This window comes from Amblyomma americanum, chromosome 3 (genome assembly GCF_052857255.1).
Source record: "Amblyomma americanum isolate KBUSLIRL-KWMA chromosome 3, ASM5285725v1, whole genome shotgun sequence".
Classification (NCBI taxonomy): Eukaryota; Metazoa; Arthropoda; class Arachnida; order Ixodida; family Ixodidae; genus Amblyomma; species Amblyomma americanum.
This window is the reverse complement of record NC_135499.1, coordinates 214,735,044-214,750,945: the sequence shown is the minus strand read 5'-3', so window position 1 is coordinate 214,750,945 and position 15,902 is coordinate 214,735,044. Positions and strand designations below refer to the sequence as shown.

At 46.8% G+C, this 15,902-nt stretch overlaps 1 protein-coding gene across 1 annotated transcript in view; it reads left to right on the top strand.

Moving 5' to 3' along the window:
- Window positions 1-4,015: 4,015 nt before the first annotated feature.
- The window catches only part of LOC144124380 (complement C3-like), a 103,893-nt gene continuing 92,006 nt past the window's right edge, over window positions 4,016-15,902 (top strand). The window contains exons 1-4 of the mRNA XM_077657008.1: window positions 4,016-4,074; window positions 7,078-7,183; window positions 9,170-9,421; window positions 13,363-13,536. Coding sequence (XP_077513134.1) covers window positions 7,091-7,183; window positions 9,170-9,421; window positions 13,363-13,536 — 519 coding nt within the window. The 5' untranslated portion in view covers window positions 4,016-4,074; window positions 7,078-7,090. The remainder of the gene's footprint in view (window positions 4,075-7,077; window positions 7,184-9,169; window positions 9,422-13,362; window positions 13,537-15,902) is intronic.

The following is a 15,902-nucleotide window of genomic DNA, read 5'->3' as shown; positions in this document are numbered from 1 at the left end:
AGTATTAGAAATCCTTTCCGCGTAACTACTACTTCTCTTTCGCCGCTCAGGTTTTGCCCACATGCCCATGTTTATTTGGAACCGGTCATTCTCTACGTCGCATTCATCGATCGTGAGGAGTGCACATACCCCTCCTGGCGCAGCGGCGCAGTGTTTAAGAGATACCCCAAGCAGCACAAGTAATTGGCCCAACATTGGAACTGTATTGGCAAAGTTGGCCCTACAAAGGACCAGGATGGGACCATCCTGTTGCAATACTGGCCCGATTACTTGTGCTGCTTGGGACGCCACAGCCCCGGCAGATGGCTGCTTCGAACACAGCACCCAGTGGAGCTTGTGAGATCCAGGCTGCTTTTCCTGAGTAGCCTCTCACGACCAATCATTAATTTAACTGCCACTTGCCAGGGCGGGCAGTTTGCTCACAATCCGATGGGCAGGTTGCCAGCTGCCACTGTAGGTAGGCTGTGATGACGCCAGAAGGTCACGTGACCTAGGTGGACCTTGGGCGACCTTCCTTCCCTTTCACGCCACCGACGACGACACTGACGACGCAGAATATTAACGTACAGCGTTAAGGGCCCCGTTCAGCGAAAAGCCTGGCGATGGTGGTGAGGCACCGTGAACAAAAAATCCCCAAAGCTCGCGTCCACTGTGGCAGCTATTCAGTGACTGTTCAATGAATGATTGGTTGGTAGCTGTTGCTGGGGAAGAGCAACCTGAGTCTCACAAGCCACACGGGTCGCTGTGTTTGCAGAGGCCACCTGCCGGGGCAGTGGCGTATGGCTTAACCGCTGCAGCACTGCTCCAGGAGTGACATCGAAACTCCTAGCGATATATGAATGTAAAATAAATAATGACAAATTCAGAATATATGGGCATGTAGGCAAATCTGTGGCGGAAAATTTTCAAGCGCCGACCAATCGTTAAAAAGGATGACAATTGTGAACAAGGCCCCCGTAAGCCGGGGCCGAAACGTCATCCTTTTTAACGATTGGTCGGCGCAAATTGTGAACAAGGCCCCCGTAAGCCGGGGCCGAAACGTCATCCTTTTTAACGATTGGTCGGCGCTTGAAGATTTTCCGCCATGAACATACCCGACCAGACGGGTTTCCGTCGAACCCTGGATTTCAGGCAAATCTGTAGGTGACAGACAAGGAGTACTTGAGTAGCAAGGGGTGTCATGTGATGGGCAAAGAAAGAAGTGTCCGTGCCTGCGAAGTGATAAGCAAGGCCACCGGGCCACTGAACGGACCCATTAAAGCTGTCGCGTCATACCTCAAGTGTACCCTGCAGTTTTTATGCAGAACGGGTGATTTAACGCTTCAGCGTTAAAGCATAGCATTTGAAGTAATATACGCAATCGAATGAGTCGGGCAGAGTATGAGTCTGGGTTTAGAGAAAAAAAACATCCATTTAATGGGACACCATGCAGAAATCTTCTAAACCTCGGGCAACCGTGAGTTACGCATGAAACTACAATAGTAATGCGATAGCATTAAACTTGTCCCACCGAAACCCAGCTAATGTCCGAGACAAAATTTGCTGATTGGTCGAGAGAGGTCACCTTGTGACGCCATCGCTACCTGCCCATCATGACAGGTGGCAACCTGGCTACTGGACTGTGAGCAACTTATCCACCGTGGCAGATGGCGATTAAAAAAAAAGATTGGTCAAGAGAGATCACGTTATCTCATGACGTAACCACATCCTGTCCACCGGGTTGTCACCAATCTAGATTCTCGGCAACAACCTAGGCAGAAAATAAACTTCGAAAATCGGAAAAAAAAATGTAGTACATACAAATGTTGACACAGTCACAGTATAGAGGGTATTCGATATTGCAGCTTGCAGTCCGAATAAGGGGGTTGCTGGATCGAACATGGCAAAAAAACTGGCGAAAACACACACAGAAGTTGAAACCGAAGCTGTGACAAATGTGAAATCTAATGCTATCGTTTTCCACTTTTAAAGGTGCACTAAAAAGCGTTCTGAAAATTTTCATTTTTGATTTTATTGTGTTGTTTGGGATTCCGTGCATAAACAGTTTCAGTGGCAGACAACATAGCCGCAAATTAAGCGCGCGGAAACATAAACACACGTGGTCTATTTGTTTTTGCCAGACTCAACCTCATCACTCTGCGATGACCAGAGAAATTACTGTAATCCATGAAGGCCCCCGAAGTCATTTTTATTACTCTTTTTGAACGCGACTTAAGTCATTGTTTGTTAAAACCGCTACATGTTTATCGTTCAGATAGTGTATCACCGCAATCACGTCCAACGTTCTAGGACAAAAATTTTCAAAATTAAAAAATTGTAGCATACTGTTATCTAAATATTAATGGTAATGATCCACTCTTGTGATATCTAGGAAAATCGTTCTTTTAAAGTGTTTGCATCGATCACGTGGAACGGTTAAAACTCCCATAGAAAACCAATGAAGAGCGCTTTTGACGATAGCTGGAATGTTAACTGAAAAAAAATTCAATACTGCAGTCGGGTGACCTGCGGATATATTAATTGCTATAGTGAAATCTTGCATTATATGAAAAAATTGCGCTCATCAACGATTTCCCGTTCAAAAATGCTGTAGTCCAGAATTGTTTGGCATGAGCAAGCCTCAAGCAAGCGGACTAGGTTCTTTCCTCTTCCGCTGCCGCAGCGGTGATGAACTACAGTGTCTTCTCTGGCTGAACTTAAGCCGCGCTTACATGAATGCGAAAGAAAGCGCCCTGAGACAACTTTTCGAGAGAAAGAGCAGGTTTTGAGAAGGAAAGGCTCGTCCATTACTCTTTTCCTCGGCGTTTTTGCACAGTCCACAAAAAGTGTACTGGAGTCGACTTCTGTCGCATTCATGCAAACACTACTGTGCATGTTTTAGAAGGTCACTCCGCGCATCACTCTGCCAACGGTAAAGCTGCAAGCCGCCACGCGATTGGCAATCATGGTTGACTTCTTACTCTCCCCGGGGAGTTGAAAAAAAGGTGGGAGCCGGAGCATTTAATCCGATTTAATAGGGAAACAGGCCACAGGGGATAATAATTCGAAGTTTCTGAGAATACTCGCAGTGGGTAGATCGAGCTCCCCAGAAAAAAAAGACGAACTCAAAATTCTTTTCAGTGCACCCTTAAGGATACATAAGAGTCACCATAGGATTCTTTTTTTTTCCGGTTTGTCATTGTTGCCTTGATTCCCCGATTTCATATGTCATATAGGTTACAAAAACATGACAAAAAATTTCTACGGTGGCAAAATAATATTAATTGTGAACTTCTAAATGTTTTTTTTGTCCTGGGCACACAGTATCGTCAGAATACGACAACAACATTTGAAGTGAAAGAATATGGTAAGTAGGAATTTTGAAATTTTAGGCAGAGTTACAATGTCACGTCTAAAAAAACATAATAAAAACAAGAAACATTATTTCGCTGGTCGGCAGTTTATTCCAATAAATGCGTGCAACAGCCCCATTTTATTAACCGATTGTGCGCGGTTATAGGAAAAACGCACTTTCGAAAAATTTCAACATATGTCTACCCGTGTCTTGAAAATGTGAAAATATGAGGTACACTGCTTAAACAAAAAGTTATTTCTGTCATATGTAAGCGTTTTATGAACCTTACCTTTACCTGGTACTCCGGTAGCTTTTTTTTTACGATAACATTTTTTACGCTGTAGTTCAGAAAAGGGCGTTATTAAACTGCTTTTGTTACGTACTGCTAGTTAAGAAAGAAGTGTTCCGATTGCTAGTTATTAGTGTAATCCGTTGTACTTAACACTCTTTTTATACCTACCTGAGAGATTCAGCGGTGAACGCAGAAAAATCACATAAGCGAAATCGCAGTACACGCTAAAGAAAAACCAAAACTCGCCTCAGTGTGAAGCGATCATCACTTTTTGCTCACTCTGAGCTCTGAGCGTCGGGTGGCCAGTGTTTGGATGTCTGCCTCTTCTTTATAACGACGGTGTGACTTGATATCTTCCAGTGCTTCCCCGCTTTTCGGTGCTAGTGGAGACTGCAGACTCCTTCATACTTCCGGATTTTGAGAACATCACATGCACTGTGACTGCAAAGTAAGTGCCTGCACGTTAAGCTGCCTTCGAAGTTCCAAGTTTCATTTTTTTTCTTTTTGCAACTTTATCGAGTCTGTGGCGTGCATAAAAGGAAACAAAAGATATGTTCATATGCATTTCTATGCTGCTTTATCGCCTGTGAGGAACGCTGTAGCGCCGATGGCTCCAGACAGAGAGATAAAAACTTCATAGGTTTTGAAAATGTAGTAGTCGGGAATACGTTAGATACGCACTTAAACCAGGGCCGATTCTATGGAAAAACCTATTCCTCCTCCATCTCGACACGGCCGACCATCCCGCCTCGGGACAGCGCCGGCTGGGCGGGGGAGTAAGCTCCCTCTGGGGTAAGCGGAAGCAGAGGCTGTGCAGTGTCACATGAGGGTACGTTGAATTCCACGGTGCTGGGCAGAACCTCTTCCGGATCCAGCTAGCGTCGCGAGCGGTTGTGGAAGCACGCTTTCGTAGCCTCCCGCGGCAGGGACACGAGAAGGCCCATCGCACACTGCAGCCGATATTCTGGTTCTAGGCGAGCGGTAAAGAATATACGCTCTTACCGCATTCACCGACCGGTAAACAGCCGGGGATGGCTTTGCCCCAAGAATACGGCACAGAAAGACCTGTCCCGAACGGCGGCCTGTCTCGAAGCAAGCAAACGTTTGCCGCAGACACTGCTCCGTTTGTGTCCCTGCCTCATCCGGTAAAAAAAATGTCGAAGCCTTTCTTGCGTAGTCTTCTTCTTATGAGGAAAAAGATCGTTGATCTTTTGTAGGTAGCTGGCCCACTTTGTGTATTATTTGCAAGAGGGCTAAATATCATCTGAGTGCACACGTGCTGCTGTCGATCATCCGCTGTGCCCTAGAGCACAGACCCGTTCGCGGTTTGCGTGTGAAGACGCCACATCGGTTCAGTGTAAGCGGCTGGAAGACTGCCCCTATATCCTAACTAGCCATGTTCCAGTCGTATCTTCTACCTTCCGAGAGTGTCCCACTGCATAGCTTGTAAATATAATCTTAGCTCAATATGAAACCGAAAGAACCCACAAGGCGATCACCGCCTGTAACGCAAATCGCAGAAACGCCTTCGGCGGCAAGCACTGGGGCATCTTATCACCTACGATTTTCCCTCAATGTCACCGGCACTTGCGTTTGGACGTTGTTTGCGAACATTTTTTGCCACCTTGGCTGCAAGTGCTGCTGTATCTTGATGAGCTCAAGCCTTCCGTTCACGATCTTGTGGTGAAAACTTTACTGAAGCCCTGCACGACCCCATCGGCGATCAAACGTTCATGTGATGGCGGTCCATTACATTGATGACTGATTACATTACATCCATTACATTACACTGATCCATTACATTGATTACATAGTGCCGATCTTCTGCCGAGCACGGTCCTCGGATTGTATTGCGGCCTCCCAGTCCTCCGAGGCGTTGAGTGCTGCGGGCTTAGCGCGGGAGGATCTGCCGGGGAAACCAGAGGGATGCGGGGTGCGTAGAAAGCGCAGGCCGGGGATGTGGAACGACGTTAACAGAAAGAGAAGAAGGGAGCGTGCGGTCCTGGAGTCTCCTCCAGATGGCCTGCTTCCTGTGGCTTAGGGAGAGGTGGGGTGGCAGGTGGGCACGACGCACCAGGCGATAGGACGCTGTGATCTGGGCAAAGGCTTGCGGGCGCTCTTGCCAGTGTCCATGTACGAGGCCTACCAGATTGCGGCAAATTAAGCCTAGGGCTAAATTATTAGCGGCCTCATTTCCCGAGTGCTCAGGCATCCAAATGAGCTCTGCGTGTCGCGGTAGAATTGGCCGCGGCCCCGGCGGCCGCGTTTCGATGGGGACGAAACGCAAAGGCGCTGTGCGATATCAGTGCACGTTAAAGGTTCCCAGGTGGTAGAAATTTCTCTTTCGCTCCCACCTTCCTCCCTTCCGTTACGGCGCAGTTCGGGTGTCCACCGAGTTGTGAAACAATTACTGCGTCATTTCCTATCCTAAAAAACTGAATTTCAATATCTGCCACAGCAGCCTGATTGCTGAATTGGGCCACGGAGCGACGGGCTTGGGAGATGAAAATTGTCTAGGTACCGGCGCACTCTGGGAACCCTGGGAACGAGGTGGCTCACATGAATGCTGAAGGTTTCTTCAGCCGAGCAGGTCAGCCGGCCTTTCCGTGGAGGTCCACGAGAGATGGGCTGGGGCCCTTTCACGTCATTACAGACCATCATAAACTGGAGTGGAGGATTTTCCCGCTCCTGGACAAGCAGTTGGTCAAGGCGCAAGGATGTGTCTGGAGAAGATAGCAGACGAGATCTTTAGACAGTCTAAGCGTGTTGAGTAAAATATACGAGAATTAGCTTAAGCCGGAGTGCAGATGGTGCCAGAAGCTGGTAACTTGTGATCATATGTTATGGGAGTGTAGCATAGGGATGCCACGGGCGGATAATAAGCGTTGTCCTTCTCAACATACTTTTTTGTCCTTTTCAACATCCCTGATGTTGAAAATAAATGTATTTGTATTTGTATCTTGAGCTATGCCAGGCAGTGTTGGCCAGCTCAGACCTAGTAGGCCACCCAGGTCTCCGTCAGCCATGGGTTGATGGCCATCTAACACGGTATCGTCCACACGTGCTTTTGAAGAAATGAAGCTTTTCCATCCATTACGCAGCGTATCGTATGTTTATTGCCCCGATATACAGCTTCTGGAGAGGTGAACTCATTGTAGAGGTCCCTTCACGAATACAAATTTATGCTCCAGGAGCATGCACGTCACGCGGCGCAACTCCAAGATTTTGACGAACCTCCTCAGCCAATTTTCAAGCGAATACCAAATACCATTCTCGAAAGCTTGCTTAGCGGTATGTGGGCACCGGTAAGCGCCATATTCGGAGGCGCTGGACTTGTCCGGGTGCCAGCGGTGAACAACTTTGCCGCCCTTCACCGTTAGACTCACTGAAATCGCATTCGTGCTGTTTTACTCTCAAATGGTGCGGAAAGAAAACTGAATTCCTCCCGCAGGTTCGTGAATGGCATGACCGTTCGCGGTGTGGTGTGGTTTCGTTTCTCAGCGAAGAACGAGCTGGGTGGCATGATGAAGATCGGCGACAGCACCGCACCCAAACAGGTGCTCAATATACCGGGTGTTTCAAAGAACACTTTCAAAAAAAATTGATAATCTTTTTGGGGTAAAAATATGGCTTTTGTGTCATAGTATTACCAGTGTTGGCGGACACCAGAAACTGGTAAATCGTCTTAAATAGTAAGCTCGTTATCTAATCTTTAATAATTAAATTTCTAACTAATAGAGTTAATCGTCTAGTTGCAATTAGAGACAGGCAGCCAGTCGTTAGTAATAGCCATATCAGTTTTCAGAACTTCGAAACGCGATTACCCTCGCCGCTGTGGCTCGACAAACCGTGGCTGCGTCGTGCGAAAATGCATGCGCCTTCGAAAGTATGCAGGCAAAGCAACCCCTCCAGTACACGTAACCAGTCGAAAAAGCCGAATTTTGTCGAGCCACAGCGCCAAGGGAATCGCGTTTTCGAAATTCTAAAACTAATATGTATATTACTAACGACCGGCTACACATCTTTAATGGCAACTAGGCGCCTAACTATACTAGTTAAAAGTTTATTAACAATTAGTTAACCAGCTTACTACTTAAGACGATTCACCGGTTTTCTGGTGCCCGCCAACACTGGTAACACTATGCCGCAAAAGCCCTATTTTTACCCCAAAAAGCCTAATTTTGAAAATTTTTGAACGTGTTCGCTGAAACACCAGGTATATGCTTCCCTTTTTCGTACGCTGCATGCCAGTTTGGTAATTAATGTGATATTGCAGGGTAGCGAACCGGTGCAATGAAGAAAGGTAGCGATAACGATGACACATCATTCTCATAGATGTCAGATTTTTTTTAACCGAGTTGTTTATGTATGTGGTTAACGATCTCCTGTGGAGCGTCTAATGCACTGCAGCGGTTCTCGCTCTGGTAGCTGAGATTTCTTTTCTGTATTAAGCCAAGCGTCTTATAACGCCCGAGGTAAATACGATTTTTGTAACTTTTGAACCGGCTTTTTCAGTAAAGTGAGGAGCAGTTTCTAGTTGTATCGCTTAATAATGCTACATGAGTATCAAAGGGCGAAATATTCTTCCCGTGCTGATGCTTTTCTCATTCCAAATACCTTGGGCTGTTTTGTGCGATATTCTCTTTCGCGCTTCTGTGTGTGTAATTGCGCTGCCATTATGTCACCCGTTAGGGCACTGTACCAAATTTTCATCTTAAATGATCACCAGTGAAATAAGCGAGATATTACTCTATTCATTTCAAAATTCCTCACAAAAACAATTTTACTCGATATTTCAGTGAAAACGTTGAGTTGCGCTAGTCGACGACCCGTCTCGATGCTGTGAAGAATACATGACAAGTTGATTTATCAAAAAAAAAAGGAAAATATATGCTGCATGGTTACTTACCAAATAGAAGGCTATAATTTTTTTCGTATGAACATATTCACCGCCGTCAGTCTTACTGTTAGCCGAGCGGCAATTGCAGGGAGAATTTACGCCAATCAATTTTTGGTGTGGCATGAACGGACGTGCAATTTTACTCTTGTAGAAGCTAATTACTAGATTATCTGAAAAGAGCATCACTTTATAATCGTGCTAGCAAACCGGTTTAGGTGATACTGCTATTAAAGATACCTTCGTGCGTTTCATATCTTCCGAGCAGGCTAATAATGTGGCCCTCAAATTTCTCCCCATTTCATCGACGCTTAGAGTTTTTGTTTCTTTTTGCAATGCTGCCGATAGATAGGCGGGGCGCAAATGGATATGTCACCCGGAGGAAAGTGTCTATGGCCTGCGGCCCAGCGTTAAGATATAGGAAAAGGGCAAGAAAGCAAGAGGTAGTCAGTGCAGATGGAAGGGAATCATTTAAAGAGAGCGTGATCGGCATGCATGCAGCATCCAATACGAGCACATATCCACTCTCATATAATACAGAGCAAACATCTCTCGAGCGGCGTCTCACAGCCAGTAGCTCGCATTGTGTTGATGAAGCCTCATCGGTAGCTTTAGCGCTCCGCTTTAACAACGTGCAACGTCGCAGCTCAATGAAGAAGGGAAGGTCGAGTACGCGGTGAAGCTGTCTGACGTGGCCGCAATGGTGGGTGGGGACACGCTGACCACTTTCTTCAGAAGGCGTAACCGCCTCGTGATCGAGGCCGACGTCACCGAGGAGGCCACGGGCATCCGGCAGACCGGGCGCAGCGACCGGGTCGTCTTCTCCACGTCGCCGTTCCTAGTGTCAACGGCAAGCAGTGAGACAAGCTTCAAGCCTCGGACCCGTTTCTACGTGAAGGTACGACTTCGCAACCGCCGCTGGCGCGCGAGAAAGTCCGGTGTACTCGTAGTGGTGGCATCAGGGGCTCTGACCTTCAGCTCCAGAGTGGGAGTTCACGTTTTTTCTTTATTTATTTATACTGCAACCCTGTTAGCGCTACTGCAAGAGGGGTGAAAAAGAAGGAAAAGCGGAATGTGCGCTAATACAAGACGACTCAACACACGGTACAAAATAAATACGTAGTGAGAAAAACAGTCGGTACAATTAAATAAAATATAAATTTAGGCATAATTGTACAACAAATGTAATTTAACTCGACAGATACCGAATCATGACGCCATCAACAGAGTATAAAAAGTACCTTAAAGCGACACTGATGGCAAATTGAAGTTTTCCAGTGTCGAAAACTGAGCGAGCTTATGGGCATACACGCTATTTCAGTCAAAAACGGAGATTTCACAAGCTGGAACAGGTCAACAAATTAAATAAAGATGCCGCCACCATTGGTCGTTTTCGTAAGCAAAACTGCGGTGCGTCAAAGTAGCGTCTTTCGCACAGGTCCCTGAGGCCAGGTATCCGCGTCCTTCCATACGGTTATTCCAGAGCCAGTTCCGGCCTTCACGTCAAGAGTTTGAGTGCCGGGAAAAAATTTGAACCCAATTTTCGGGGAAATAAATGCGTCTTTTGCTGCTGATCGAACCCTAAGTGACCAAAGCAACAGAATCGTTTCTTCTATTAAGAACAAAAATTGGATTGTGTTGTCCACAGTGTCTCCTTAAGGGTACAAAGGATTATCCCAGAAAATGAGTGCCCGTGGTCAATCATGCGTGGGAAAAAGCTGTAATTGAAAGCACCAGTGCGAGCAATCGAAGCCTGGCTTTATATTAAGTTTAAGCAAAGTCTGGGTTCTAGCCTTCAGAAACCGTAGATGCGAGGGGAAAGAAACATTGCAGCCTATCTCGTGGTCGAGAGTGGATGCAAGCATTAAATGCATCGCAGGGAATGCGTACGCCGTCTAGTATACGGCTCAAGCATGGACGCAGGTGCACGCTGACATAAGCCAGGACCGGCTGTTGAACACGGCCCTGTGTACGTGTTTTTTCACCCTAGCTAGAGCTACCCCCTCTCGCGGCTTGAGAAGCCTCCGCCATCAGCCCCTTTTCTTTGCTGGACTGCGTGCTCGTTTTAGAGCGAAAGCTCTACTCCTCGAGGCAAACTACCAAGGTCAAATGTGGCACGCGTTTGACCTCCAGCCGGCGGAGAGGAGGTGCGTCCTGTGACGTCACGCCACGTCATCGACTGCGGAGAGACGCCGCAGCTGCGCTCGCTTGGAGGCTCGTCGGTCGCTAGGGGCCTCGACGCTGCGGTACCACGTGACTATCGGGGATTTAACAGCTGCTTCGCCGGCGCTGGTCGCTCAGTCTCGCCATGGATGAAGAGCCACTTCTGGCGCTTGCCACCGCGTTCCGATGGTTATGCTTTTCGTGATGGCCAGCGCTCTCGACGTGTCTTGCTTGTTTCGCTCTTGGACGCCCGTTCGCTTTTCATCGGCCCTAGCACCAAATTCTTCCGCCTTGGCAGCCGTCTCACTTTCGTGCGAGGCTACATAAAGCGGCCACTGGTGACTTAATCTAGCCTAATGATTCAACCGGCTCAGTTGCGCTGCCGTGGCGAAAGCATTAGTGTCTGCAAGCATTTGTAAACGAGCGAATGAAATATGAGGAAGATGTGACAACACTTACCGCGAGAGCCTGTGGCGTCGGCAGAACGTTCTAAGGCATGGCAAAAGGAAGCTGCTTTGTTGGCGCCGGCGCAGGTTCGAATCCCGCTCGGGGCGGCAGTTATTTCTACTGGCTTCTGTTATGAAGGAAAAGTTCGACATTTTCGGACTAGTTGGGCTTCATGTTAACCTTCACGTTCGCGGCAATTTTCGGACGATATTCGCCGCCTGAATTTGAGAAGAGCGAGAGATAAAAAATGGCGGTGGTTTAGCTCTGGTTAAACTTGGAGTGACGCGATAGCTACAGCTGGCCGAGTGGAACCTGGTCGTGTGACCAACCACGTGACGAACCACGTGATCAGTCACGGCGCCACCCGTCGGCAGCTGCTCCGCACCCCGTGAGGGTTGCGCGCCGCCACGCTGAAGGCTCGAAATGCTACCGTAATGTAGCTATTGCTACAAAAGTATTTCATGCTTAAAAACACTTACTACAAATATTGGTATACCCATGTCATATCCGAGCAAAAGTTCAGCTTGTCAGCGTTAGTCCAGGTACATTTATCACGTCTTGGTGTTCCTATGAACGCATACAAAAATATGCAGCCTTAAGTGGAACAGTCGGATGTAGGTTAGTTTCCTTTATGCTCCTAGTTACGGGCCTCTGTGCTTTGAGAAACAAGCAAACCGTGTTATGAGGTACACTTGGTTAAAAATATTCATATGAGTAATTAAATCAAAATTACAAATAATGTCAGCGTAAAGCACGAAAACCTTGGAAGCTTGCTATCTCGCCGTTAGGAGCAGGATGATGAATAACACAAAGGAAACAAGCTGCTCACAGTGCCCCTAGAGTGACCGCAGCCGTGGCCTAGTAGTTTGGTCGTCCGCCTAGGCTGCGGGAGGTGGCAGGTTCGAAACCCACCGGATGGGTACCCACCGAATGGGTACAGGCGCATCCCGACCTGAGGTGCAGTCCTGGGAGAGGCTCCTTATATCCCGCTACGCTCTTGAGTGCACCCATTCTGTTTCGAACATGCAGCAGCCCGAAAAAGGCTGACAGTTGAGGCCATGTATTTGTCTTTGTACCCCGTAATGTTGGATGTTAACCCTCCCAGGAGGGATGCCCAGGCCACGTATGCCAGGCTGGCACAAAGACTAACCGAGTTACAAATTTCATGAAAAGATGACTACGTGCAGAACAGTGAGTAGCGCTTAGGCTGCGGTAGATATGGCATTTTTAAAACTACGAAGTGGCATTAGAATGCACGCGGCCGTGACCAGTTATAGTTTCTGGATTCGTTCTTTGCCCCGCCTCCGTAAATGAGACACGCAGGTCTCTTAATTACAGCCAGAAATTCTTAATTTTCTACAGCAATGTTGAATATCTGCACGATTACAGACGCTATCGACTCCAGGAAGTGTCCTTTGCAGGCTTATTGAGTAATTTATCTATATCTAGGGCTTTGCTATTCTTCCGACTCATAAACGTAGCATAACTTTTATGTTCCCTTTAAAGCTGAAAAGCGCCACCTTCCGCCATCCTAAGAACTGAGGGCGTAATGACTGAAAGGCGGTTGTCCTCCGCAGCAGCATCACAGGCACTTTACTAAAGTTACCACCAAGTTCTTGACCAAAAAGCTTGCAGTAATTATGCATTGAGTTCTCTCGTATTAGATTTTCATGCTCAAATGTATATGATTTTGAGATTATTCGATGCATACGAATACAGATGCGGAGGCAAAGATCTTGGTCGTGCATGCACTCTATGGACTTCCTTAAAGCTGGCCTATAAAATGTTTGCACGCATTTAAAGAGGGTACTGAATTCATCCTCACTCATTGTACAATGAAGTAAATACATGCTAAAGGAAGCCTGAAGGAGGGGGAGGCCTTAGACAGCCATATAGGTATACTGCTGATGCTAAGTGCAAAAATCTTAATTTCGGGTAGTCCTAGCAATTACCAAGCGCAGCGCCTACATGACCGAGTTTTTGCATGTCCCATTATTGTCCTCTTGTGCCCTGAGTTCAACCGCAGTTCGTCTTCAAAAGTTATGTTTATGCATGTCTATGAAACGCACTCTCCAATTTGTTTCTTGCTGACTGGACTGCACTACACGCTCTTTTAGAAATGCTGCGCGCTAAAAAGGCGTTCACGTTCACAGCGTTAGCGCACAGCATTTCTAAAAGACTATGTACCAACTTGCCCGTCAAAATGTCTTTCTTCACCACTGTACGCAGGCGGATGTGACGTACGCCAACGAAGAGCCTGCGAAAGATGTGACGGTAAAGCTGACCTGTGCGCATTGGCGGAACAGCGGTTGTCCCCAACTCGGATCCGAGTCCACAACGAATGCAAACGGCACTGTGACGTTTGACATATCAGACGCTCATGACACCAGCTTCACTGTGAAGGTACGCAAATGCGATGAGAGCGATCGTTTTGCTGAGTATGTACAGATATTACGCAGCTGTCTGCTTGCCTCAATGCAGATTAAGCTTGTCGACTCTTCAGCTTTCATCGATAGCCTGCGAGCAGGCTTGTTAAGCAGTCGCCTGTATCTTCAAGAAAAAAAAATATGCTCGCGACTTTTTCGAAAAAAAAAACAGTCCGAGAACAACCGCTTGCATAGGTATTTACTTATGAGGCTTGTTGATAGAGTCTTGGCGCTCTGAGGGCACAGAAAATCTAACGGCATACTGAACTCAGACCGAACGTCTGAAGCAGACTGAAGGCATGCGCTACGTACACCTCTTATCCCTTATCCTTCTGTACTTTTGTAAAAGGCGCAGATAGCATAAGCAAATATGAAAAAGAAACAGAATTGAATACTAGTTTATAAACGGGTCACTAAGGTAGTTATAATATCCCTAGAAAGCAAGTTTTCTTAAAGGCACGCCATCTTTCCTCTTGGTGGAGGTTAGGCCGGGAGAGGAAAGTTGCGTGACCATTTTACTGTTTTTACCATGATATAGCAAGTTCTGGGACCAACCATCGGTGTTCCCCATCTAAGATTTGACTCAGGTGACCATAGAGCAAGTAACCTGCCAGCTAGATTGTCGTTTAATTAATCAAGGCGATTATGCAATATTTTCGGTTACACTGCATGGTTTATTATTTCTGCAAGCGTGCGCGAACAGAACTGGCAGCCGTGAAGGTGAAAAGTTGTAACTGAGGATAAACTGAAACTGTGGACGAATTAACAAACGCCCTTACTCTGAAGACGTCCTCAAAACAGTCTCAAAGCCCCGCTGCTATTGGTCGCCCCTAACCTCGATCACGGCATGTGGTCAGGGCCGACCAATAGCAGCGGGGCTTTGAGAATATTTTGAAACTGTCTTCATATTTGAAAGCGTTCCGCAATTCGGCCCCATGGCCTGCAGAGATAGATTACCGAGTCCTGAAAAGAAAGGCGCTAACTTCACTGAAAACAGACCTTTCATAAGCCAAAAAAAAATTAGAGAATTTTTGCCTAGATTTTATAAACGCGTCAAAGCAGAATTGCATGAACGCTAGCTTGTCTTCATACTTTTTTGTTGGTTTTCTATAGTGTTGGCTTATCGTGCTTTTCTCATGTTGTAAATTAACGCCTTTTAACGCAGTTGATCCGAGTAGGACATGCCAAAACACACGAGGCAACACCGCCTCAAAGGCAACCGCATGAGAAGACAGTGCACGAGCAGCGCGCGTCCATCGCCGCCGCGCGGTTGCTCGCGTGATTCCGACGCCGATGTCTCTCGAGCGTCGGGAGCGGGGACGGCGGAGCGGGGACGGCGGAGCGCGCCGGCAACGCGGTGTGGGCGGGAGTATCGGCCAAACGAGGGCGCTAGGAGTGTAAACGATGTTGTGGAATGGCAGCATCGTCGGCAGTGATGGCACAATTCGAAAAACATCGCGAGCATTGCAAGATCCTGCTCGGAGTTTACCCATCAGAGTAGTGATTTCACAGTAATAAACAAATCGTATCCAGTTATCACCACCACCTGCCTTTCTCTCAGGCAAACTACGGTGATGCCATGATATTTTCTATTTTCTTGTGTGGATCGCTGAGGATTCAGTTGCAAATGGTAATCACGAACTCCTTATCGTCTTGTCACGACGAGTTTGAATAGAGAAGCAGGTGAATACGTTCCATTCCTTAACACAATTTTATCAGCAATAAATGCGGCTTTTTCTATCCTTCCCGACAAATAACAGCATAGCCATAAGGAGAGATAGAAATGAAATTTACTGACACCAATAAATGGATGGAATTGTAATCTTTGCAAACCAACCAAAATCGCTCGCGTTAAGACGCACGCCGTTCAATGTAGTGGTGGTGCAGCCGCAGGGGCTTTCTAATTGTCGACACTGAGTCAGTGCACACGCCGAAACCTAAACATGGGGCGCTTAGAACGCGCACTACTGAAGGGATGTTTCGAATTTCGTGGGGTTTATTAGAGCGCAGAGAATACCTTGAACAAGCAATGCTACCATTAAGAAGATTATACCACTTGTAACTTTTTCGACACTGTGTACGGTATGTATATATGTACAACATTTCCAATTCAAGCTCTTTCCTCGTTCCCCACTGTTCTAGGGTTAAAGTATAAATTTAATTTACTATAGCAACAATACACAAACCACTAAATACATGGCGCATAGAATACAAGGTTCAATACCGCGTGACAAACATGCTGGTACCTTATATCAGCTTTATTACGGTATCCCTGTTTCATTTGTAAACGTTACTTGTGACATTGTTTTTTTTATATTTTTTGTCTGCTATAAAACCATCGGG